Source organism: Terrapene carolina, unplaced genomic scaffold (genome assembly GCF_002925995.2).
Source record: "Terrapene carolina triunguis isolate 2854851 unplaced genomic scaffold, T_m_triunguis-2.0 Scaffold233, whole genome shotgun sequence".
Lineage (NCBI taxonomy): Eukaryota > Metazoa > Chordata > Testudines > Emydidae > Terrapene > Terrapene triunguis.
Window position 1 is genome coordinate 8,660,941 of NW_020664584.1, and position 26,866 is coordinate 8,687,806.

The 26,866-nt window shown below is 48.8% G+C and overlaps 1 protein-coding gene across 1 annotated transcript in view; it reads left to right on the forward strand.

Annotated features, from left to right (window-relative positions):
- The window catches only part of NECAB3 (N-terminal EF-hand calcium binding protein 3), a 127,056-nt gene that overhangs the window by 68,142 nt on the left and 32,048 nt on the right, over positions 1-26,866 (forward strand). The window contains exons 4-5 of the mRNA XM_026656823.2: positions 1,724-1,749; positions 2,298-2,395. Coding sequence (XP_026512608.1) covers positions 1,724-1,749; positions 2,298-2,395 — 124 coding nt within the window. The remainder of the gene's footprint in view (positions 1-1,723; positions 1,750-2,297; positions 2,396-26,866) is intronic.

Genomic DNA, 26,866 nt, shown 5'->3' on the forward strand with positions numbered 1-26,866 from the left:
TGGGTTTGTACTCAGCACAGCTCAGCCCTGTAACCCCTGCCTGTTCGGTGTGCTGTGCTGTCCCCCTCTAGTGGCAGCTAGACCAACGAGTGATGAGCCTGCTACAGCCCTAGCTAAGAGAGATGTGTCTTTCAGCTCATGCATTAGAGGCTCATGCATTAAGCTCCAGAGGTCCCAGGTTTGATTCTGGCTGCCAACCAGAGTCTGTTGGCGTAACACTACCATGGCTATGCTGCTAGTAAGTAGGGTGACCAGACAGCAAGTGTGAAAAATGGGGGTGGGAGGTAATAGGAGCCTATATAAGAAAAAGACCCAAAAATGGGGACTGTCCCTATAAAATTGGGACATCTGGTCACCCTACTAGTAAGAGAGTGAGCATGTATGTGAGTGGGGGAATCACTCCCCTAGCGTGTGGTGTAGATGTCGCTGGAGAGATAGGGAGCGCATGCTGCAGCAGTGCAGGCTGCGTCTCACATCCCAGAGATGGAGGTAACTGGGCTGAATGGAATTTAAAGGCTTGCAAGGAAAGATTGTGGGTTAGGAAAGGGGAAATAGGTGTATAGACCTTTACTGTGTAGGGGGTTAGACTGGATGACTCTTCTAACCCTATGATATCCTTTGCTGTGAGTGCCACATACCAGTGGGTGAACGAATACTGCTTTGCTTTGAAGAAGCTGTACTGGAGTCACTTTAACTGGCTCACTGGTTACAGGTCCCTGGATGGAAAGGGCGTACAGGTGCCAAACCCGGGTGGGCCTGTCCTGTTCACACGATTGGGAAGCAGGGGCTGCAGCCCAGCAATCCAGTCCCGGAGTGGTTGGATCAAAGTGTTCCACCCAGAGAGAGGTGCAGGAACCGGGCATGTGACCTGAGGTGTGCACTTGAGAGGGACTAGAAGGGGTCAAAAGCACAGCTCACCCTGCACCCTTGACATTCCCCTATTCTGTCCTCCCATCCTGCAGCTCTGTTCTGATATGGGGACCACAGGTCACGCTCAAGTTTCCATGCAGGTCTGTGTTTCCATGCCTAGATAAGCCACATGCCCAGAAACCAGCTTCTCCCTCGGTGGCTCCCTGTGTCAGGGTTAAGGTTCTCATCCATGTATCTACTGCAGTAGCCTGGTTTTCCACTAGTGGCTAGTCAAGATGAATGTTGCCTCCAGCACGCAGGAAGGGCCTGAGCTCATTTGCTGATGGCTCTGGAAGGACACTTTTGAACATGACATGGCCCCTGCATGATCTTGCTTTAAAAATAAATTCTAAGCAGTGCTTTGCTCTTATTGGCGAGCCCCTGCCCTCTTGAAACAAAGCCTGTGACTCCCCAGTGCTGTGGGAGAGGTTAGAACCTGGCCCTTTGAACCCGTCACTCTCCTGGTTACCATTCCAAATTTCACCCTGAGAACCAGAACGATTGGCTTGCATAGAAAACCAGGACAAAGTGAATACACTGCAACCTGATCCATGGCTACTGATCCTGCTGCTGCCTTGGAGGTAGCTGGGAGCAGCAGGTGCCGAACCTCTCTCAGAATCAGGCCCCTGCTGAACACCTGTGTAACTCATCTATTTTTTAAATAGAGCTTTTAAAAACATGCTGATGAGCAGTATGTGAACTAGAGAGTTCATTAGGGCTTCGTGTCAGCAGCTCTGTTGGCCATTTGCAGCAACTGTTTCTCTTGAGACACAGCTCGTCCTCTAATGAGAGTTTGTTTTTCTGTTTCTTGCAGCAACTTAGAGACGGAGAAGTTGTGTGGTAAGTAGGGCCACCAGCTCGGTACCTCTAAATGAATTAGTCCAGGGACATTGTTTCAGAATTGCCCAGGTTTCTTGCTTTGCAGCATCTGGCACTAGTCACTGGTGGAGACAGGACACTGGTCTAGATGGACCTCGGGTCTGAGCCAGTCTGGCCGTTCCTATTTGTGCATCTCATCCAGTTGTGACAGGATGATATTGCAGGAACTCTGCAAGTTGGAAAGCCTGGGGTTTTCCCTTGGGTGGGACATTTTGATCCCTGGGAAGGAAAGGGCGTTTTGCCCTATTCCATGGGTGTCAATCTGGAGTCATTGCACTGACTTCAATGCAATTAACATGAGTTAGCGGAGAGCAGAATTTGACCTCGTTTCGTTATGTCTGGCACTGCAAATGCCTGCTGTGTAGAAAATGAGCCTCAGCTGCCAATCCAGGTGAGGGCACAGAACAAAATAAGATCCCAGCAGCAGGTTTCCTAGGAAATAGCAGGATGGAGACAGGCCTTGATGGAATTGCTTTGAAATTTAACCTTGACCTTCTGTCCCACTCCAGATTATTTCTCGGAACACCTGGGAGAATACAGGCATGTGCTTTCTGCTCTGGAAGCACTGAACACTGCTGTCCTGGCTGCCATGGACAAAACCAAACTGGTAAGGATGGGGCCCTACAAAATCGGGGACCCACAGTCATTGTGGGGAGGAGAGAACACATTGCCGCAGTGAAACCTGGGTCTTTGTAATGAGTGCTTCCGTGCCCTCGGATTCTTGCTTAATACCCCTTGCGGGGGAATGTCAGTCCTTGCATGAGTGTGTTAATGATAATGTAATTAACCGGCTACTGTGTATGTGCACCACTGCCCGCTAGTAGATGAACTGAAACTCTTCAGCTGTATGTCATAGGCCCTATGCTGCTAGCAGCCCATGCAGATTCTAACTGAGCCTGAGCGGTAGGAGTTGTGTGTTTGGAGCAGAGAGTTCTGAGTTCTATCCCTGCTGTCCCCATGGAATTCTGAGCGATGGTGGGGTGTGTGCAGCACAGGAACAAGCAGGGTGTCCTAGGAGGCTGCAGCCTTGTCACAGTGTGAAAAACAGGCTATTGCTGTGCTGAACTGACTGTAGTGCACGGGCTGGATGGACGCAGCAAAACATGCTCCCTGCCTCAACAGTGGCTTTTAAAAGTCACAGCAACATGCCCTGGTACCTGCCTGGGTTTGGAAAGCACAGAGGCATCATGGGACCAGGGAGTAGGCAGGGCAGGCCCTTGCATGCATTTAGCTAATGGCGTCTCTGGCTTGTGGGTGCTGAGGAGACTTGTCTGGATTTTTATTCTTGAGTGTTCCTGCAGCAGGGACAGGCAGTAACGTGGCCTCAGGTGTGTGTGTGTGTGTGCGCACACACAGATCTTTTGTGCTGGTAAGTGACCCTTTTTATGAAACCAGGGCATGTGTGCACCTGCTAATGAGCACACACTAGACACTAAGCATTTCCAGCTCACTGCAGCTCCTAAGGGGAGCTCTGCCTTCCCACTAACTAGCCTTGGGGTGGCCTGGGACAATGGCCAGTAATTCTCGAGCTAGGTTTGTACCCTTCCTGCAGGTATCTCTGAGGGGAGGGCAGAAGCTCATTGTCCAACATTATCTGCAAGAGACAGGACAGGAACTAAAAATAATCCGACAAGCTGGTCTGGTCCTGAGCCTAGCTAGGACTCCAACCTTTCCCTCTAGCCCAGCTCTGCCTCTCAGTACATGACAATGAATCATCCCTCTGTGACAGGTTGGATCACAGAAACCCCCTTGGGAGCTGCCACCCAATGTACCAAGACTACTTCTATTCCTGTTTTCCCTGCCAGCTCAGGACCCCAGCACCCTGTCTTGCTGAGCCAGACACTCCCATCTGCTCCAACACAGACCCAGGGTCTGAATCACGTGCCCCAAAGCTGCAGGTTTACCTGAAAACAGCTCACAGAAGTGTGCTTGTCTAGAGCACTTAGATGCCCAACTCCCAATGGGGTCTAAACCCAAATAAATCCGTTTTACCCTGTATAAAGCTTATGCAGAGTAAACTCATAAATTGTTCACCCTCTATAACACTGATAGAGAGATATGCACAGTTGTTTGCTCCCCCAGGTATTAATACATACTCTGAGTAAATTACTAAATAAAAAGTGATTTTATTAAATACAGACAGTAGGATTTAAGTGGTTCCAAGTAGTAACAGACAGAACAAAGTAAGTCACCAAGCAAAATAAAATAAAATGCGCAAATCTATGTCTAATCAAACTGAATACAGATAATCTCACCCTCAGAGATGCTTCAGTAAGTTTTTCTCAGACTGGACACCTTCCAGGCCTAGGCACAATTCTTTCCCCTGGTACAGCTCTTGTTGCAGCTCAGGTGATAGCTAGAGGATTCTTCATGATGGCTCCTCCCCTCCTCTGTTCTCTTCCACCCCTTTATATATCTTTTGCATAAGGCAGGAACCCTTTGTCCCTCTGGGTTTCCATCCCCCTCCCTCACTGGAAAAGCACCCAGGTTAAAGATGGATTCCAGGTCAGGTGACATGATCACATGTCACTGCAAGACTTCATTACCCACTTGCCAGCACACACATATACAGGAAGACTAACAGGTAAACACAGCCATCTGCAGACAATGGTCCTGGCTAATGGGAGTCATCAAGATTCCAAACCACTATTAATGGCCCACACTTTGCATAATTACAATAGGCCCTCAGAGTTATATTTCATATTTCTAGTTTTAGATACAAGAGTGGTACATTTATACAAATAGGATGATTACACTCAGTGGATTATAAGCTTTGTAATGATACCTTACAAGAGACTTTTTGCATGAAGCATATTCCAGTTACATTATATTCACTTATTATCATATTTTTATAAAACTATTCCAGTTACATTATATTAGGGTTACCATATTGCAGTCCTGGAAAAAGAGGACACTCCAAGGGGCCCTGGCTCCGCCCCAACTCCGCCCCTTCCCCGCCCCAACTCCGCCCCTTCCCCTGAACGCTCCGCCCCCTACTCTTCCCCCTCCCCTGCTTCCCGCGAATCAAATGTTCAGAGAATGGAGTGGTCTCTAGTAGTCAAAGACCCTTCTTCCCCGTCCCCTCCAGTCTATGTCTATCCTATTGCTGTCTAACCCGCCCCAGCTCCTCATCTGATTTCAACTGCCCCCCACTACAGCTCTGGATTCCTTGTCCCAGTTTCCTGGTCCTGTCTCACTCTCCTCTCTCCCCGCCCCTATCCCTCAGATGGGATGTTCGTTCCAGATTGGCAAAATTATAAGGCTTCCCAACATTTCAACACTTCCCATTCTAAATTTTCGGTTGCTTAACTATAGGCTAGTTCTGCCTACAACAAAGCATATTCAGAACCTCTGATTAAAGGGATTATAAGTGTAGCAACCTCCATCATAACTAGTCACCAGAGATTGAACCCGAGCCATCCAGACTTAAAAGCATGAGCTTCTACTACTTGAGTTCAAGCTATAACTCCCTTAGCTGGTAGCTATACAGTTATCCTCTAAAAATCCACCAGAGGAGGGCACAAAACACATGTTGGACAGTGAATTACAAAAGTGCCAAATATTATTATTAGACTGCAATACTTTTCACAATGAACATCAGCGGGGGATAAACTGGGAGTTTAAGAATATTTGGAAAACAATTTTAGAATAACATTCAGTGCTGTGGTTTAAAAGAAAAAAAACCTGTTAAAACTCATAACTTAGCAGCATTCAGTGTTTGAAAAAAAACAACTTCTAGGAGGGATACAAGTTAAGAATGTTGAAACAGGAAGATGTTATGCTTAGTTACCACTTGGGCAAGGTGGCGTGCTATGTAATACTTGCAAGATTTTACTGTAATGTTTTACAATATATAGCAGCGCAATGCTGATTCCATTGATATTGTTGAGCAATTCATGCTGATTTTATTTCAGCCCACATCTTAATAGTTTTGAATACAAGATCACAATTTTCAGCTCAGTTGGTCTGAACATGCAGAGCTTTAAAATTGCTATACTCTAAACTGTATATTAACTACAATTTTATAAACCTGCATGTCAGAGAACTGTGTGCCACTACTACTAGACAGTGGCACAAGGCAATTCAGTGTGAATCACAGAAATGTAGGACTGGAAGGGACATCAACAGGTCATCTAGTCAAACCCCTGCACTGAGGCAGGACTGAGTAATAACAACTAGACCATCCTTGACAGGTGTTTGTCTAACCTCTTAAAAAACTCCAATGACTGCTATTCCATAACCTCTCTAGGTAATTTGTCCAGTGCTTAACTACCTTTACAGTTAGGAAGTTTTTCCTAATATCTAACCTAACTCTCCCTTGCTACAATTTAAGCCCATTGCTTCTTTTTCATGCATGTCCTGAGTGGGACGGGGGTGGGTCCAGGCAGTGGGATTGGGGGGAGGGAGGTCGAGGGAGTCGGTGGGTGTGTGGGGATGGACCGGGGGAAGCAGGGTGGAGGAACTGAGGGGGACAGGACTGGGACTGGGGGGGGCTGAGGGGGATGGGACAGGACTGGGATGGGGGGAGTAGGGTAGGGGCTGAGGGGAGCATGAATGGGACAGGGTAGAGAGAGCTGTGTAGAGTGGGGTGGGGCGGGGGAGACAATGGGGCTGGGCTGGGGAAGGTCGGGGGGTTGGGGAGAGGGACAGGGTCTGGAGGGGATGAGACAGAGGGGAGCAGTACTGGAATGGTGGGAAGTTGAGGGGGTGGGACAGCAGGGGGAGCGATGGGGGTGGGATGACGGGAGAGGCTGAAGAAGAGATTTGGGGTAGGGCAAGGCTGAGGGCAGTGGGTTGGGGGGAGCAGGGGGACTGTGGAGGAGGCTGTTGGAACGGGGGCAGGGACTGAGGACAGTGGGTTCGGGGTGGGAGGTACAGGGGGAACTGCAGGGGAGGCTGAGGGAACAGGGTCAGGGTGGGGGCTGGGGGCAGTGGGGCTGAGGGGAGCCCCCCCAGAGGGACCTGCCAGGGGGCCAGGTGAGCCCAGCAGTGCTTACCTGGAGCGGCTCCCAGGAAGCATCCAGCAGGCAGGTCCCTCCCAGTCCCTCTGGCCCCTTCCTAGGGTCGGGTCAGGTGGAGGGGAGGGGGGCAGGGGCGGGGGGGGCTCTCTGCCCGGCGACTGCTGCCTGCTGCCGGAGTCTACAAGCCCCGCCCCGCTGCAGCACGCAGGGGAGTGAGACCTCCCTGCCTCTCTGTGTGCCGGGGCAGGGGGAGGGCTGGGCTCTGCAGGCTCCTGCCGGCCAGGCGGGGGCCCCGTGGGCTGGCGCCGCCGTGCCGGGAGCTCTCAGCTGCGCGCTGCCCCAGGGCCCAGGGAGGAAAGGTGAGTGGCGCTGGCGGCGCCGGCTTGCCGCAGTTCCCCCAGCGCGGCTGCCCTGTCCTCGCTTTTGGGTCTTTAAATAGCCGTCCGGGGGAAATCCCGGACATTTTTAGCTTTTTACAAATTCCCCCCGGACGGCTATTTAAAGACCCAAAAGCCGGACATGTCCGGGGAAACCCGGACATATGGTAACCCTAATTATATTCACTTCTTACTATGTTTTTATAAAACCATATAGACTGCACAACGTCACAGCCCTCCACTGCCTTTCTTGTTCCTGTTATACGTTCACATGCTTTCCCTGTTAATGTTTTCCCTCCATTCTCGGTGCCGATAGCCTGCCAAGCCCCCCTGCGTTTTCTGCTCTTTCAGGACAGTTACCATCACATGAGCTCTTTGTTTGAGTTCCTCTGGCAAAGCAGCTCCTGTGCTAGTCATTAGGAGACAGAATAGTCATTAGGAGGCAGAATAGTCATTAGGAGGCAGAATAGTCTCCATGTCTGTAGCTTGCAGTGGCCTGAGTTGCTCTTGCTAGATGGCTGTGTGGGATATCTGACCACACATGGCTGGCTCTCCGGCTGCTGGGATATCCCTGTGGAGTGATGGAATCCTGTAGATTCCCTAAGAGTTGCAGCCAAAATAAAAACCCCATATTCAACCAATGTGAGTAATAACCTCATGGTGTTGCTGCTCTGCTGTCACCCCAGTAGGAACAAGGATGGCTTGACAGAGTGGGAATCGCACCATACGCATGCCTGTGGCTGTCTCACTGCTTGTGGAAAGGAGATGTCTAGTCAAGGTGTTATCATAGGTAGGGCTGGAGGAATACTGCCCAGGAATGGTCACAGGTATTTGTTCCAGTTTTAAAGTTAATACACTTCGTCCAAGTGCATGATCCTTATATGTTTGCTTTCTAGAGAGAGACCAGGGGCTGATTGTTAAAGGTATTTAGGTGCCTACAGATGCCTAATGGAGCATAGGTGCTTTGGAGAACCCCACTAGGTGCCTATCTGCATCTTTAGGCACCTAAATATCTTTAACAGGCTGCCCTAAGCAGCCAGGTTGTTGGCAGGAACGTTTAGAGAGCAGGGAATTTTGAGTGAATACTAGGAAAAAATGTAGAAAGAATTTCAAACTTGTAAACGTAAATCTCCACACTTGAAATCTGACTCTGAGAGTTACCTTGTCCACTTGGGGTAGGGACAACACCATGTGACTTGAGGTCTGAGTCCATTCAAAACTAACCAACACAGCTTGAGTATTGAATGTCGAATGGAATGAGGGGCAGATCCCTGATTCCCAGAAAGTATCCAGCGATAACAACTCGGTTTGAGAAAATAACGAAGTGCTCAGGACAATCCACAAACAGAAGAAGAGGGTAAATTCACTGGATGAATTCCTGGCTACGAGTGACTTGCTCTAGTCCAGTTGCATGTGCTTTCCCTCTTGCTCTATTTTATAAGCTCCCTTTGCATGGTTGGAAGACAAATCTGTGACTCGTAACTAGGCCAGGCAGGCCAGGCCCTGCCTGCTTGTGCGTTGTATGGCAGAGAGTCTGCAGCAGAGCGCATTCCATGCTAAATACAGCTGTGAGAACGCCTCCGTGAATAATGGATGGGAACGCTCCCTGGGAATCAGCGGCCCCGTTTTGTATCTTAAGTGTGTAAATTGGCTTGAGTCTGTGCTCAGGGGCTTATTCCATTCACAGCTGCAGGGTGGGATGGAATTCCCAGGGATCTTTCTTTTCATTTCACATGAAGCGGTTCAGACTTGGTGTGCAGCAGATTAATGTGTGTGTGTGTGTGTGTGTGTGTGTGTGAGAGAGAGAGAGAGAGAGGCAGAAGGGAGAAGTGTGTGAGTGAGTGAGAGATGGAGAAGGCGTACATGTGTGTTTCCAAGTCGTTCTGCTTCAGATAAGGTTTCTTCCATTGGACAAAAGTGTAGGAGCTAGGGGAGCCCGGCCACTGCCCAGCTCTGCCAGCCAAGGAGAGTTAGCGTCGCGGGTGTTCGTCCCCCTCGAAAATCAGGCTCCAGGGACATTGAGTTTAATGCCCAAAACTGAGTCATCCAGATTTAGGGTACATTTTGGAAAATCAGGCCCTAAGTGACTTGCCCACTATCACACAGTGACCAAGCCAGGAGTGGAACCCAGGAGCCCTGGCTCCCAGTCGTGTGCTTTAACCATCAGACAACACTCCCTCCCATTAGGCAAATGGTTAACTTTAAAGTGATTGCTCAGAAATAAAACTGTTCAAGGCAGTACACGGCATGACTGCACAGAATTCCAGACCTCAGCTCCATCTGCCATCCACTGCTCCTTTCAATCTCCTCATTAAAAGGGAAGCAAGAGGCAGAAATATGCAAATCCCTGCATTCATAGAAGCCCGGCATACAGGATATGGCTGCGCACGGAAAGACTCTGACACCTGCTACCCACTCACTGGCATAAACAAGGCAATTGGAATCAGAAGAACATGTGAACAGCAGTCAGTTACACCATGGGGCTGTCACCGCAGCCATTTGCTCCAGCTCTAGGGGGAGAGAGAATCATTCACAAGAGGTGTCCGTCAGAAAGTCCTGAGTTTGTTTCCATTGGGGTGGAAGGGAGGATGGCTCAATGGGTAGCACCACATGCTCCCCTTGTGCATGAAACGGGACAGAGAGACCTAGCAAGTCATGGAAAAGGAGACGAGGCTGATGCAGGAGGAGGACTGAGACCCACTTGTTCCTGTTGCCCTCCTATGGTGAAAAAGTACTACACCATAAAGGCACAGGGCAAATTCCTTCCTGCTCCCAGCAGGTGATCAGCTTGTGCCATGAGGACAAGGGGTCCTTGTAATTTTTATCCTCAGTGCTGTGACTGCAGATGCATCAATTATAGGTGGCACATGATGCAGCAATGCCTAGAGTTAATGATGCCTAATGCTTCCCATTATAAACCCCCCTTTTCAGTTGCTTATAACTTGGCCAGACTTTAATCATTTAAGCTAAATTTTCCATGTTCGGTGTCTGCCTCAGGCTGAATTCTTTTGGAAAGTTTCAGCAAAAATGTTTTGGCAGTTCCCAAGAACAAGTTTTGGGAGGAATGAATTAGTTGTTTATCAAGTAAATAGGAAAATAGGGGTTCCAATTCCCATAATTCTCTGCTTATTTAGGTCTCCCACACAGTAAATAGAATTGGCATTTTTCAGATGTCACCATCACCTCCATTCAATATCCTCATTAAAGAGGAAGCAAAAGGCAGAAATATGCCCCATCCTATATGTGGTTTTTTTTCCCCCCAGGATAGATTCTGTTCTCAGCATGGTCTGTGTGTAAAGGTTTATTAGACACAGGTACAGGGCAAGATGAAAGTATCTCCAGACGGTGTCTTTTGTAATGAGTTAATTCTTTGAGTATTCAGGTGTTTCTACAAAGGACAGTGCAATTACCGCCTGCTTCACAGTGTGGCACCCACATGATCTATTCATTCATTTAACAGTCCCTGGTTTAATTCTTTTTGCGGATACAGACTAACACGGCTGCTACTCTGAAACCTGGTTTAATTATGATAAAGCTCACTGGGACGTTAAAGATGGCTGTATGGGCCTGTTCAGCAGGCACCTCGAGCCACTCATTTTCTTAAATGAACTTGTCACTTTTCTTTATCGCCTCTTACTCTGCTCTTTCGGCTTGAGCAAATTCTCTCCCAGCGTTCTGTGCAATCCACTGACATTTCTGTGGATAACAGAAGCAAGAAGGCCAGGCTGAAATGCTAGATTTCAGTGCATGGAAATGTAATGCAGTTCCAGGGTCAATGCTAGACATATGATATGAGACAAGGGAGGGGTTTTTTCCCCTTAGGGAGTTGGACCAGGGAGGTAGCTCAGAGCTAACTCCTGCTTGTTATACTCATGGTAGTTGTCACATTGACTTGAATGGGGCTACATATGTGAGTAAGGAGGGTCAGGTTAGGGTTTACTATCCATAGCCAAAGTAGACAGCAGGGGATGAAGTCTGGTTTCTTATTAATGTGATGTGCCCATAGGCTAAGCCATTAGAATAAATTAGTCAACACATAAGTAACTAGCTCTAAAAACATCAGGGATTTTTCAAAAGCATGTAGGTGACTCAGGAGCCTAAGTACCAGTGATTTTCAGTGAGACTTAGGCTCCTAAGTCACTCAGACACTTTTGAAAATTTTCCGTTGCCTCTTTCCCTCCTGTGTCTTAATCACATTCCCTCTTCACTCAAACTGGCATTTTCCAAGGGGCCCAGCTCCCATGGAAAGTAATCGGGATTATTACTTATCACAGAGCGCTGGCCAAAGTCCGTCAGAGTTAAGGCCCCTGAATTGTTTCCATCTGGGGCGGCTCCAGGCACCAGCACAGCAAGCGCGTGCCTGGGGCGGCAAGCCGCGGGGGGTGGCCTGCCGGTCGCTGTGAGGGCGACAGTCAGGCAGCCTTTGGCGGCATGCCTGCGGGAGGTCCGCCGGTCCCACGGCTTCGGCGGCAATTTGTGCGCGGGACCGGCAGATCACCCGCAGACACGGGGCCGAATCTGCGTGACCAGCAGACCACCCGCAAGCATGCTGCCGAAGGCCGCCTGACTGCCGTGCTTGGGGCGGCAAAAAACATAGAGCCGCCCCTGTTTCCATCCAAACCTCCTGTTTTCATTCATCCATTACTTTCGAATTTTTCAATTTCTGGGCTGAAGTTTTCCAGACTTGATCTCTGTCCCAAGGGAATTTTGGGGGATGGTGGTGGAAGTTAAGCAAAAACAGCCCAAGTGTCTTGGAATTAGAGGATAAAGAAGAAAATAGGTTTCCTGATATTAAAAAAATGTGTGTTCATCACTTTTTTCTTCTTCTTTTGAACAGCCCTAAAGTCAAAATGGCTGTGGATTGTAAGTTCCAATTTGGCAGGGATATAGCCATCCTGCAGGAGCAGTGCAAGGCTTTGTTCTGGAGGGAATTGGTCTTGATTTGCTAGTTACCTGTGATTGAAAATTACCATACAGGGCATGAGCAATAGGTTTCTTTGCTAAGCAATTTAGTGGCACACCTAAAGAAGGCTGCATTACACTTGTGTGTGGAGCTAACTTAGCTGAACAATACATAGCTTAGTCTCCTGAAGTGCCACTTTCTAGCTATTTCAGAGAAACGGAAGATCTCTTCCTGTTCCCACATTCCCCACCGTGATGCTCTTTGCCTACAGGAAGGTGCTTGGAGCCAATAAGTGCAGAATTCTCTCCTTCTGTCTTCCAGTGACTTTCATAATTCCTTGCACTTCCCAAACTTTATTTAATGACACTTCATACCACTCCCCGAGCCGGCAAGCAAATTGCTCCTGTTTAACCTGTGGGGTAAGTGACACACAGAGAGAATAAGGGACTTGCCCAAGGTCTCAAAGGAGGTGGGGTTCAGAGCTGGGATTGAATCCCAGTTCTCTGATGTGCTAGACCATGTCTTAGCTGTTAGATCACAGACTGCTTTCCATCCACAGCATGAACTTGGTGCGCTGGAATGGGATTACTCAGATTCACCCCCTTTTCTACTATACATTGAGGTCTATGGTGGGGAAGGCTCTGGAAAAATGTAAAGCAGTGTCATGAAGCCCATTTTACAGGTAGAAAAATTGAGACACAGCAAGGTTGTGATGTGGGGAACACTTCACATCCTGGCTCTGCCATTTACTTGCTGCATGACCTTGGTCACATCACTGAACCTCTCTTGACCTCAGTGTCCCTGACTGGAAAACTGAAGTTCTCATGCTTACCCACCTCGGCACAGAATTTTGAGATCTGGGTATGCAAAAGTGCTGTCTACGTTCAAAGCCCATAGGCCCAGATCCTCAAAGAGATTTAGACTCCTACCATCCATGAAGTCATTATTACAGAAATAAAAATGAAGGCACAGAATCAGCACCTGGCTTGCTTGGGCAGCACTGGGGTTCTGGTACTGGCATAGGCCTCTCTTCTAAAAAGGCATGGTTCTTGTCCTAGCTTTGACACCTATTTGCTGTTTGATCTTGGGCAAGTCACTTAACTTCACAGTTACCACTGCTCTTCTGCATCAGCCTAATTCATTCCCCCTCCCTCCGCCCCTGAACTTTCTAAATGACTGGGGGAGCACGGCCAGTGCAAATTCTTGTTATATGTTTATTTTTGTTCCAGTGCTTTTGCTTTCCACACAGATTCCTATGAGTCAAAACCCCTTCACTCATCTTTGCGCCCAAGCAAATGGATGGGTTTCATCCTGTGCCTCGCTGCCAGTGCCTTGCGGTAATGCACAGAGTGCAGCTGATTCTCAGAGATATCCCAGTGGTGGGAAGATAGAGCTGGGCTTTCCTGGGAAGGAGAAAGGTGTCCTGGAAATGGAAGGTGGTGTAATTAGTCTTTATTAAAGTATCACCCCGGAGACTAATTTTCTGTCTGTGGAGCTGGGTTGCTTATGTTTTCCTCTTTAGGGTGGCTAATTATTTGAGACGAATCTGTGCAGACTGTCGTCCTCTGGTAAGCGGGAGAGCCACATCCCCGGTGCTTCCTATAGGGATTAGCTGTCGGAGAGCACCGTGCATAACAGCAGCAAACGCAGCCTTCTGCGCACGCTGGGGCTTAGAGCCAGTTGACAGACCTCAGAAGCTAGGTGACTGATGCAGGGACTTCCCTTTGCAGAGGAACACGTCCATCTACTGAACCACAGTGCCGCCATGTCTGACAATTTCACAAGGCTTTGTGGGGGTGCGTTACCGACTTAACGGGCTGCACTCTCCTAATGTCACCATCCCTCCTTCTTGCTCTCCTGAGTGGGACTGGCCTCCATGCAGAGAGCTTGCACAAGGCCCCCTGCACCATGTAAGCCCCTGGGGAGTACTGAATGTGGACTTGTAAGGGGCCTGGGAGGAGAACCCTCCTGGGTCACCACCCCACTCCAGGTGTGCCTCTAAAAACACCAGTGGGACAGAGTGTGTAGTCAGCAGAAGGGTGGACGTGCTCTCAGGGGAACAAGGCTGCAGTTCATAAAGGTGCTCATGCTTTTTAGGGGTTGTCAGGCATCCGGTTTTTGACCGGAACGCCCAGTCGAAAAGGGACCCTGGCGGCTCTGGTCAGCACTCCTGACCGGGCCGTTAAAAGTCCTGTGGGCTCTGCAGCGGGGCTAAGGCAGGCTCCCTGTCGGCCCTGCCTCCGCACAGCTCCAAGAGGAAGCAGCCGGCATGTCCAGCCCCTAGGCGCAGAGGTGATCAGGGAAGCGCTGCGTGCTGCCCCCGTCCCCAGCCCTGGCTTCCACGGCCAATGGGAGCTGTGGGGGCGGTGCCTGCGAGCATGGGCAGCGTGCACTGCACAGAGCCGCCTGGCCGTGCCTCTGCCTAGGGGCTGGACATGCCGGACGCTTCTGGGAGCTGCTCAGAGCCAGGACAGGCAGGGAGCTTGCCTTAGCCCCACTGTGCCACCGACCGGGAGCTGCCTGAGGTAAGTGCAGCCCAGCTAGAGCAGGCACCCTGAACCCCCCGCACCCTAACTCCATCCCAGAGCCTGTCCACCGCACCCCCTCCTGCACCCTAACTCCCTGGCCCAGCCCAGAGCTCCCTCCTGCAGCCCAAACTCCTCATTCCCCAGCCCCACCCCAGAGCCCGCACCCCCAGCTGGAGCCCTCACCCACTCCCACTCCCCAACCCTCTGCCACAACCCAGTGAAAGTGAGTGTGGGTGGGGGAGAGCGAGCGACAGAGGGAGGGGGCGGGAGTGAGTGGGGGCGGGGCCTCAGAGAAGGGGCAGGGCAGGGGTGGAGCCTCAGGGCAGGGGCGGGGAAGGGGCATGGCAAGGGTGTTCGGTTTTGTACAATTAGAAAGTTGGCAACCCTAGTGCTGATGCTGTAGGGCCCAGGCTGGAGTTCCATTGGCAGGGCGGGCTGGACCTCCCTTCGCCTCCAGGAGGGTGGGGGACGCTGGCTCTCAGAACCTGGAGGGTGGAAAGTGTAGTTCCCCATAGCAGCCATGACAAGGGACAAACATGGTGGGAAAGAAAAGGATTGTGTAAAAAGCCCCTTTCCAGGGCCAGGTCTAGAAGGAAGCAGGTTGGGCCTTTGGGACTCTGCAGAGTTCTGGGCAAACAAATTCTCTGTTCTTTGGTTGGCTCTTGCAATTGTTTCTTTGTAGAAATTTTGAAGCTGCTGCCTCTGCCAAGTGTCTGCGGCACTGCAGAGACTGACTGAGTGTTCTGGACAAACCAGGATAAAGCCCGAGGCAGGGGCCATTTTCAGATTTGTTTACAAATCCCAGAGATTTGCCTTTACTTTTTGTCCTGACCCATCTCAGGGTGGCCTCTGGCAGAGAGGCTGTCTGGCAAGGGGCAACTTGGCAGCGACTTCACACCATGCGTTGGCTCAGAACAGGCTGGTTTGGAGAGAGCCCCAGTGGTAGGTCAAGTAAGGGGCCATCAGATCTGTGCTTCTGCTGGGAGCCCCCGGCACCTCCAGGGTGTGAGAGGGCTGGGCCTGCCTGCAGGTTGGGGGAGTTGTGAATTCAGATACCCCAACTCCCACGTAACTCCCTGCACAAAGGCCTGTTTGCAGGGAGAGGTGAATTTCACCCAGAGAGCGTAAGGCTCCCTAGTAGGCCTGGTGGGGAACTCCACCATGGACCATTGTGTGTAGGACAATACTGATTCATCAGCTCTGACAGGCAGGGGGACGAGAGGGGGAGCCATGCCCCAGAATAGCCCAGTGGCTGGTGCACTCCACTGTGTTGTGGCAGACTCAGGATCATATCCCTGCTCTGGAGCAGTGACTTGAACCAGGCTCTCCCACACAGTGCATGTCCTAACCACTGGGCTGTGGAGTCCGTCTCTGAATTGTTTATCCCAAGTGGAACAGCTCCAGCCGCAGAGCTGGTGGTCAGGGCACTCACCTGGGATGTGGGGACCGAGGCTTAGGTCCCTGCTCCAAATCAGGCAAGGTGGGGACTTACATCTGGGTCTCGCACATGCCAGAGGAGTGCCCTGGCCATGGGGCTATTGGCTGCTCTGGGATGGGCGCTCCCTGGTTTTTCATGAGAAATCTGGAAAGTCTCAGTTTTGTTCTGCACTGGAATGGAAACAAATGTTGACACCTTGAAATTTCCCCCAAAATATAAATCTTGTTTTCCGGCCCCCCTCCTGTCTACCTGTCATGGCAGCGCCTCAATGTAAGCAGAACTGGCGATCAGACCTGTTCGCCGGCTGAAAAGTAGGCTAAGAAAGTGCAGCCTTATTATCTGGTGCCTCTGGACTGGGACTCTGGAAAGCTCAGCTATTCTTCCTCCTGCCATTGGCTTTCTGGGCAAGTCCCTTTGCACCTCTGTGCCTCAGTTTCCCCATTTGTAAACTGGGGATAAAGATGCTGGTCCTCTTTGTAAAGTGCTTTGAGACCGACAGATTAAAACCTAGACAACTTTTGTTTTATTTACTGCTTTATGTTGCCCTGTTTTCAAATAATTTATGAACACCTGTTTCTCCTCTGCTTGCTTGTAGCGAATCACTGTAGTGGATGAATAATGGGCCCCTTGGAAAGGCTACATCGGGAGCCAGCAAATTAGCATTCTGTACCCTTCCTCCTCAGCGGATGCTAGAGTGGGTCCATGGGTAATTATTTTCAGACGGCTTTTGCAGTAAACAGAAGAGAGTGTCTGAGTTTGTGCAAATCAAGCAAATACAAAAGAATGATGTTGGCAGCGATTTCAGCACCAAAAGCTTTAGCTAGAGAGAATGAGATTGTGCACAGATGGAGTCTCTCCAGGAATCCCCAGCCCATATTCGGGTTCCCCCCAAACCGACGCCCTGATCCCTTTGTAATAGTCTCTTTATTTGGATTTCCTTACAGCCGGGGCAAAAGGAGATTGAAACAGCAAGGGGAGCTCTTGCCACACCAGCCAAGGAGGAGAGGCGGGGGAGTTGGTGGGGAACACTGCGTAGCTATGGTTTCATCAGAGGATGGAAAGCTGTTCCTTCCCCCTTGCTGCTGCTCCCCGCTCAGAATCAGACACGCCGAGTACTGGAGACACAGAGAGCATAGGCCTGGGTGCTGCCATACTAAAACCATGCCAGAGATTTTCAAAGCAGCCTCGGGGGTTGGATTCATTTGAACAGGATCTGGACATCCTGATGGCTCAAGTGGCACGTACAATCTGAGCCTCCAGGTAGAGAAACCCCTTTGCATGAGGATAAGTGGTTTGTATCTGTCGCTGTGCTGTCTTGCTCTTGGTTAGCCAACCTGGGTTGAGACTCTCTGCCTTATGCTCAGCTGCCTGGTGGCTGGGGGTGCAGTTGCAAATCCCTGACCCAGGACTCCAAATAACACCCCACATGCTGGGAGAGCTCAATCTGAACCGGACTCCAGACTTCCTGCTTCTGGCCCACCTCCAGCCACGTGGGAAGTTCCTGGCTAGCCCACACTCAGCTCCCGTCACCACCGGAACGGCTTTGTGGTTTGCTGACCTACAGCTGAGACCTGTCCAGGCAGCCAAGGTGCTTCTCTAGAAGGTGCTTATTCCTGGCCTGGCAGGTAAATGAGGAGGTTCATTTAAAACACAGAAGAAAGTACATGTGCAATAACGTTGCCTCTGCCAAGTGCACTCCCAGGGGCTGAGGTGAGAAGCTGCTGTCCCCTGCCCCTCAGGTGTGAGAGGAGAGCTGGCTCTGGCCTGACACTTCTGAACATTTGAAGCCATGGGGACACTGGCTCAATTAATGGCCGTGTCCTCTGGGGTTTTTGTCTCCTGACAGAAATGTTTCCCACTCCATGTAATCTGGGTTACTCAGCGGATTTGGGCGAGCGTTCCCAATGACGCAGTTAAATCATAAACCCCTCTTCTCCTCTGTGAGACACTGTGTCCAGGCTGTGCAACAGGAGTTGCATCTGCTCTCTACGCTAGAAATGAATGTTATGGATTACTGCTGCAAAGCTAGGCTTTGTGACAAGGAGGGGATCTTCCTATCCTAAGGGTAATTCAGTGGTGCGGGGTTCTCAACTGGAAGGCGCTCATGACAGAGGAGCGGCCAGGCCACATTGGAGTGGGCGCCGTTGCAGCCCCATGCATGAGTGCTGTTGTATCCTGGCACTATTGTAAGGTGGGGGCTGGGTCTTGAAGCAAAGATGCTAAGGTGGGGCATGTCAAGCTTTTCAGAATCCACCCTTGTAATAGTACAATTAGCTGCATGTTCGTTAATAATCCTCACTTCTTCTATAGCATTTCTCATCGGTAGATCTCAAAGCACTTCACAGGCTGTCATGTATTTATCACCACAACTCCCCTGGGGCGCACCTGCACTGCCTCTGGGAGCGAGCCTCCCAGCCCGGATACACAAGGCACGTTACAAATGGCTGTGTGGACGTGGCTTGGGCTCTCGAGCCTGAGGGGGATGCCTGACAGCCTGAGCTCCAGCAACTACACAGCTCTCTAGCACACTAGGATGAGCCCCACCTACACAAGTCTGTGGACCCAAGCTGGGAGCCTCACTCCCAGGTGCAGTGTAGACGTTCCCACAGGGCCAGGGCAGTGCTGTTAATCCCATTGTGCCTCAGTTCCCCTTGTGTACAGCGAGGCTGAGTGACTTGCCCAAGGTCAGACAGGAAATCTGTGGCAAAGCAGGAAATTGAATTTCGGTCTTCTCGGTTCTAAGCCAACACCCTAACAACTGGGCCCTCCTTCCTCGCCAAAGCTGTTGGGAAGAATCAGGGGAGCTAAGCTCAGGACCCCAGTGAGGGGGGCACAGCTGGCTTTATGCCATTCTTGCCATCCCCCAGTCCTAGGGGATGCTGGAGGCCATTTCAGCCCCCAGTACAAGTGAGAGCCGTCTCGGGGCTCAAGTTGCTTTAAAATGGTGGGTGAACCTTGTGTTAACCCACTGCACAGGGGGTGAATTTCACCCTGTATGTGGAGTTTCACTAAGAGTTTGTCTGGCCAAAGATCCCTTCCTTTTCACCTCAGCAAGTGATGGCAGGCACTTCCAGGGAGCACTGGTAACTGCGGGGGCTCAGGAAGGCCATCTGTTCATTCCCAGTGAGGAGCAGCTGTAGCAACAGCAGGAGACAAGGTAATCATCTCTAAACCTCCCTGCTGTGAGGTAACCGCAGTTTCTCATCAGCCAGAGCAGAGGAGGGGATGGAAGTGCCAGTCCCTTTGGAAAGAAGAATTCTGTGCCAGCTGAAAGGTGGCTGTTAGCCCAGTGAAATCCAGGTATAGCAAAATGAAACATCGTTGATTTTGCAACCTTTATTCACTTTGTGGACATTCACTCATTTTAATTTGGGGAAACTGAGGTACAGGAAAGGGGCAGTAACTTGCCCAAGGTCTTGCAACAAGTCAGTGGCAGGGCTGAGGTTAGAACTCTATCCATTGATCCGCACTGCCTCCTAGTCCTGGCTTCTGGACTCAAGAGACCATTGGTCTGTTGTGACATTCCTGCGAAGGCTTGTCTGACATGTGAGCTGTTCACAAACATGTGGATGTGTATAAAAGCCTAGGTGTGGGTTCTCCCAAATCTACAGCCCCAGTGAGCAGGACTGAACAAGCCCTCAGGCGTTAGCCTTGAGTGAGCCTGGATCCTCATTATATAAAACACTCGCCCCCTTCCCCCCGCACAGACATTTCGCTAGCACTCTCGGAAATGCCAGCATTGACAAGGTTAAATTCAAGTGCTTTCTTTCAGGGCTTACAAAATTATGGAGCCCTCAACTTTTCCATGGGTCAGAGTGAGATGCAATAGGAATGGGAAATATTCAACCTTGACAATATTGTGGGAATCTGTTTTGGACACATGCGCTCTGGAGAGCAAATTCACAACACCCAGCAAGGGGGAAAGTCTGACAGGCTTCTGATATTTTTGGTGATTCATTTTTCCTCCAGTCTGAGTGACTCAGAGTTCACACCGAGCGGGGAGCCTGTGAGTTGAAGGGGTTCACCATTTCATGATGTTCCTCTCCCCTCCTTGTTCTGGTTGAGCAGTGTTTGAACACAGCAGATCTTCTGGCTGTAATTTGATTTGAGCCTGGAAAGTTTGAATGGACTGGAAATTAGAAGTGACTCAGAAAGGAGCTCAGTGACTCACTGCAGATAAGATACTAGGGAAAAAGCAATAGTTATTGAGTTCACTTATGTTCCTCTCTCTCGCATGCATGCACTCCAGCTGCCCAGGGGATGAGGTCTTCTTCTCCCTGTCCAGTGCTACCACAGCAATAGTATATGGGCTCAGGTCTGTTACCCTTACTCCGCTTGAGTAGCACTTAGGCTATATCTACACTACGGAGGGCTGGTCTACACTACAAATGTAGGTCAGCTGAACTACATTGCTCAGGACTGTGAAAAATTTCACACTCTGTGCCATGTAATTAAGCTGACCCAGACCCAAGCCTTGGGATAGACCCACTAATTCGACAGAAGAATTCTTCCGTTGATCTAGCTCAGGGGTGGCCAACCTGAGCCTGAGAAGGAGCCAGAATTTACCAATGAACATTGCCAAAGAGCCACAGTAATACGTCAGCAGCCCCCCATCTACTACCCCACTCCAGCCCCCAACGCCTCCTGCCCACCGGCAGCCCCGCCAATCAGCACCACCCCTTCCCTCCTCATGCCTCCCTCCTGCTACAATCAGCTGTTTTGGTGGGGAGGGGGGAGGAGCGAAGGCATGGTAGGCTCGGGGGAAGGGGCAGGGGCCTTGGGGAAGGGGTGGAGTGGTGGCAGGACCCGGGGCAGAGCAGGGGGTTAAGCAGTGAGTGCCCCACAGCACATTGGAAAGTTGGCGCCTGTAGCTCCAGCCTCGGAGTCAGCGCCTATGCAAGGAGCCGCATATTAACGTCTGAAGAGCCGCATATTAACCTCTGGAGCCACAGGTTGGCCACCCCTGATCTAGCTACCACCTTTCATGGAGGTTGATTACGCACAGCAACGAGAGAACTCCTTCCCTCGCTGTTGTACATGTCTACACTGAAGCACTACAGCATAGATAGGGCCCTTTGTTTTCATTTTTTTTATTTAATTTTTCCTGGGAATTTACCAGTGTTTAGTACCACAACAACAAAAACAGATGAAAATCAGTGCAAAAAACTATTAATAATTTTTCTGGGTAAATACCGGGGTTTATTTTGGTGGCTGGAAGGACGGCGGAGGGAGGGGGAGAAAGTATCCCGTCGATTAATGCTTTGAGTTCTGCTCATCAATGTGGTTTGTTGCAGAACTAAAACAGAACTCAAAACACAATGCCACCTCTGAGTTTAAGAGAACAATATATCTCTAATCTCCAGATAAAACTTTTCATTTGAATAAACAGTTTACTGTTGTAGACTTAGAACTATTAGCCTATAAATATTTACATTTAATAATTGGGCCACACTATTTGCGACTCATACACTCAACTTCATCCTTTTCTTCTGTTTTTGTTGTTTTAAAACTTTCAAATACTTCCTTGTGCTCTGAAATGGATCTGATGCACATCTTTGTTTTTTTCCCATTTTAGTATGTCAGATCTTTAACCTGTTATCTGCTAACCACTTGAAATGTGTATGTGGTGAGAGTGAGATTCATCAGTACGTTCAAATGTGCATGCACTTCAGAGCTTGCATGCGTGCCTGTTTGTTTATTGTGTGTATCTTCTAGACTAATACATAGTCTTACTTCAACAGGCAGCTTTGCATATACACACAGACTAATGTATTATCGTAACAGATACAGCTCATGCAAAATATTGTAGTTTCCTAATAAAACAAGATTTTTATATTTTTGAATTAGGGCTGTTGATTAATTGCACGCAATTAACTCAAAAAATGTAATGGTGATTAATCGCACTGTTAAAGAACAGAATACCAATTGAAATATATCAAATATTTTTGGATGTTTTTCTACATTTTTCAAATATATTGATTTCAATTACAACACAAAATATAAAGTGTACAGTGCTCTCTTGATATTATTTTTATTACAAATATTTGCACGGTAAAAATGATAAACAAAAGAAATAGTATTTTTCAATTCACTTCATAAAAGTACTGTAATGCAATTGCTTTATCATGAAAGTGCAACTTACAAATGTAGATTTTGTTGTTGTTACATAACTGCACTCAAAAACAAAACAATGTAAAACTTTAGAGCCTACAAGTCCACTCAGTCCTACTTCTTGTTCAGCCAATCGCTAAGACAAACAAGTTTGTTTACATTTACAGGCGATAATACTGCCGTCTTCTTATTTACGATGTCACCAGAAAGTGAGAACAGGTGTTCACATGACACTTTTGTAGGCAGCATTGCAAGGCATTTACATGCCAGATATGCTAAACATTCATATGCTCCTTCATGCTTTGGCCGCCATTCCAGAGGACATGCTTCCATGCTGATGATGCTTGTTAAAAAAATAATGTGTTAATTACATTTGTGACTGAACTCCTTGGGGGAGAATTGTACGTCTCCTGCTCTGTTTTACCTGTATTCTGCATATATTTCATGTTATAGCAGTCTCGGCTGATGTTCCAGCACATGTTGTTCATTTAAAGAACACTTTCACTGCAGATTTGACAAAACACAATTTTTTTGAGAGATTTCTAAAGATAGCTACGGCACTTGACCCAAGGTTTAAGAATCTGAAGTGCCTTTCAAAATCTGAGAGGGACGAGGTGAGGAGCATGCTTTCAGAAATCTTAAAAGAACAACACTCCGATGCAGAAACTACAGAACCTGAACCACCAAAAGAGAAAATCAACCTTCTGCTGGTGGCATCTGACTCAGATGATGAAAATCAACATGCATCAGTCCGCACTGCTTTGGATTGTTATCGAGCAGAACCCATCATCAGCATGGACGCATGTTCTCTGAAATGGTGGTTGAAGCACAAAGGGACATATGAATCTTTAGCACATCTGGCATGTAAATATCTTGCAACACCAGCTACAACAGTGCCATGAGAACACCTGTTCTCACTTTCAGGTGACATTGTAAACAAGAAGCGGACGGCATTATCTCCTGCAAATGTAAACAAACTTGTTTGTCTGAGCGATTGGCTGAACAAGAAATAGGACTGAGTGGACTTGTAGGCTCTAAAGTTTTACATTGTTTTATTTTTGAATGCAGTTATTTTTGTACATTTTTTTTGTACATTTTTTCTACATTTCTAAGTTCAACTTCCATGATAAAGAGATTGCACTACAGTACTTGTATTTGGTGAACTGAAACATACTATTTCTTTTTGTACAGTGCAAATATTTGTGATAAAAAATCATTATAAAGTGAGCACTGTATACTTTGTATTCTGTGTTGTAATTGAAATCAATGTATTTGAAAATGTAGTAAACATCCAAAAATATTTGAATAAATGGTATTCTCTTATTGTTTAACAGCGTGATTAGTCGCACAATTAATCACACTTAATTTTTTTAATTGCTTGACAGCCCTAATTTGAATGATACTAAAGTAGGGTGAAAATCAGAAAATGAATAATACCATTCATTTGGTAAAAATCGGTTTAAACTGAAAGCGAAGGGGCGTAAGCATACACAACATAAGGGAGACCATGGGCTCCGTGTACACGCAATGCACACTGACAGAAGGAGCTTTTTGGATGGTGTAAGAACACCAGCTCCCGGAAAGACAGTGTCTATGCTGACAGGAGCACTGCTCCGTTGACATAGCTGTGTCTACACTGTGGGGTTTGTCGGCATAGCCGTGTCTGCTGGGGTGTGTTTTATACACACCCCTGTCCAACGTTGCTATGCCGGTATAAGTTTTAAGTGTAGACCTAGCCTGTCATAAGCAGCCCCATCAAAGTAAGTGCTGCCCAATGTAAGTGTTACAGAACTGGCCTTGCAGCTGATAGAGGTTGTGTGGGACAGTCTGCTGGGATAGAAAACTGCTGCCTGGAGTGAGGAGACTGAGGGGAGATCAGACCACTTCTTGCAGCCGGGGGTCAGTGAAGAGGTGGGTGATGGGGAATGGGCAGAGCAACCATCGAGGCAACAAAGGAAATGGAGGAGCCATGGGGTGAGGGGTGAACCACGAAGGGAGGAGAAGGACAACAAATGGGACCAGTGAGAGAGTAATCCTATGGGGAGGGATTCAAAGGTTAATGAAAGAATGACATTGATGATGGTGCAGAGACCCCTGGAAAGGAGCAGGCTGGCGAAGGCAGCCCTGGGGGAGAATAGTCCAGCTCCTCTAAAGGGATATTGTAGAAAAAGGATTGCACAGATAAATAACTTGGTCTGAAGAAAACCTTCAATGCATTGTGAAAATGTTATTTGAACTGCTCCCTGAAACCACAGCTCTGTCTGCTCTTCTGGGCATCACAGCGAGGAGCATAGAGGTGACTGGCCTGATCGTGTTCAGGTGGGTGCCAGCCCAGAATATTGACTTACAGGAGATCAGATGCAGAACGTGGGTAATCACACATGCAAATACTTCTGATTAGCCACAGGAGGATGCCCTTACTTGAATTGCTTGTGCAGTTGCAGTCATTTTGCATGCAAATTAGGCACACAACTGGGTCTGTGTTTTTTGTGTATAAAATAGCATCCCTAAATTGTTTCAAAATCAGGCCCGCAATGTGTGGTTTAGAGTTAAGCCCTTCCGCAGAGTGCTGAGAGATGGTGGTCTCAGGATAATGGGGGCAACAGGCAGTATTCTAGCCCAGATAATCATGTCCAGGGACAGCGGGAACACCCCTACAAACCTGCCTTCGCACACACAAACAGGCATTTCATGTTACAAAACTTTGACTAGCCATCACATATCTGTTTCCTCAGTCACTGTGTTTCATTGCAAATGTTTGGAGGCATGGGAAGGGGCATGAGAAGTGTGGACACCATTTGAAATATTGCCCTTCTGATCTCGGCCCGTGTTTTGCCTTCTGGATGATATTACTGATCATGAAAGAATTGCAAAGGGAAAGACCGCTCTGTATTATCTGAGTTTATTGTGTAGACACCAATAGAATGCTTGGGCACTGGACATCTCTTCTACAGAAAGAGAGTCAATTCTACCTCCTAGGAGTAAGTCAGTAAATAATAGATTCTGTTTTAGCCACAGTCAGTCATTTGAGATGCTCATTTTCCTCCCTCCTGAGCCCCCTCAGTGGTGACAATGCTTCTGGCATGGACTGTAGCCAGAGAGCTCCTCCCCAAGGAGCAGGGAGTGCAGTCTGTACCAGAAAGGGACCCCCTCCATCAGGGGGTCCAGGGGGTCCCCTCATCTAGTTCAAAAACCATGACCACTAGAAGCAAGACTGAGCCCATGGTCTTTCTTATGTTGTGACACCTCTGCTTTGCCTTCTCCTTGTCTCCTTTCCTTTCACCCCAGAGGGCTGAGGCTGGTGCTGGTGGCAAGCCCGGATTGTCTGCCAGCTGAGGATTTCCCATCCCTGGTGTATGGCCGTCACTGGGGGGGTGGCACAGTCCAGTGGGGGATGGGAGGTGGTTATTTGAGCTGGGATGCACAGAGCTGGTCTGGAAAGTAACACATTTTCCCATTACTTCTCCCTTACTGGTGTGAGGGCTAAGCGGGTGAATAGCCAGGGTCAGTGTATCCCTCAGAGGCCAATGGAAAGTCCCCAAGGACCTTAGTAGACAAATCCAAATGTTGTGTTCTGTTTTCCCCTGCTGTGGCAGCAGAGTATGTAGTGTATGCATGTTGTGTTTACAGGGTATGAGTTGTGTCAATGGTAAGTGACTGTTATGTGTGTTTTCCTCTCTTCCTTTTTGTGTTTGGTTAGCCCACTGATCCCTCTTGCTAATGGTTGTAAGCTCCTTTGTCTGGTTTTCTATCCATAAAGCACCCTGCAAACTGGCAAACAATGACAAGTAATAACAGTGAATAACCTAAAGGTGACACCCCGGTAACTAGGGTGTCCTCAGTGGATACTTACAAATTTCTTCTTGTAAAACAGTGTTTGAATCACACTGCCTCCTTCTCCAGATCTTTTCCTCCTACCCTTGCTTTGGCATCCTGATTGTCTTTCTCGAGATATAATTTCTCATGCTGGGGCTTCCTCAGGGTAACGGCCACTCTTCCTTGGGAGGGTGGTCAGGGTAATTCTGCTGCCTCCCCCGCTTGGGAGATATGCCTCCAACTAATAGGCCAGTTGTAAAAGCCACCAAACTCCTACTGTGAGGTCACCAAGATGTAGTTTTGCAGTGAGTATTCAGTGACTTCAAGACTTGCCCCTGAGTGTGACCCTGAGACTTGGTCCCTGGATATGAAGAGCTGGAGTGGCGTTAAAGTCTGTGGAGGGGATAGTTGTACTGGGAATAAATTTCATTCTGCAGATTTGAATTAAGTTTGAGGCCATCCCTAAACCACTTCTGAGATACACAACCCCATTGCACTGTCCCCCGAGCAAGAAGTATCTGCAAAGAAAATTCAGCTTATGGATTAAGTGATAATATTTCCCTTTCTCAGAATATTGCTAGGCAGCAGCCTCTCTAGAGCTAAAGTGGCAAACTTAGGGCTGGTCCATACTGGGGCGGGGGATCGATATAGGAAACGCAACTTCAGCTACGAGAATAGCGTAGCTGAAGTCGACGTTTCCTATATCGAAGTAAAAGTACTTACTTCGGGTCCACGCGGCGCAGGCAGGCTCCCCCGTCGACAGCGCTTCCTCCTCTCGGCGAGCAGGAGTTCCGCAGTCGACGGGGGAGCGCTTCTGGGATCGATCTATCGCGTCCAGATGAGACGCGATAAATCGATCCCAGAAGATCGATCTCTACCTGCCGAATTAGGCGGGTAGTGTGGACCAGCCCTTAGAGTCAGATAAGAATGCTGGTATAACTCCA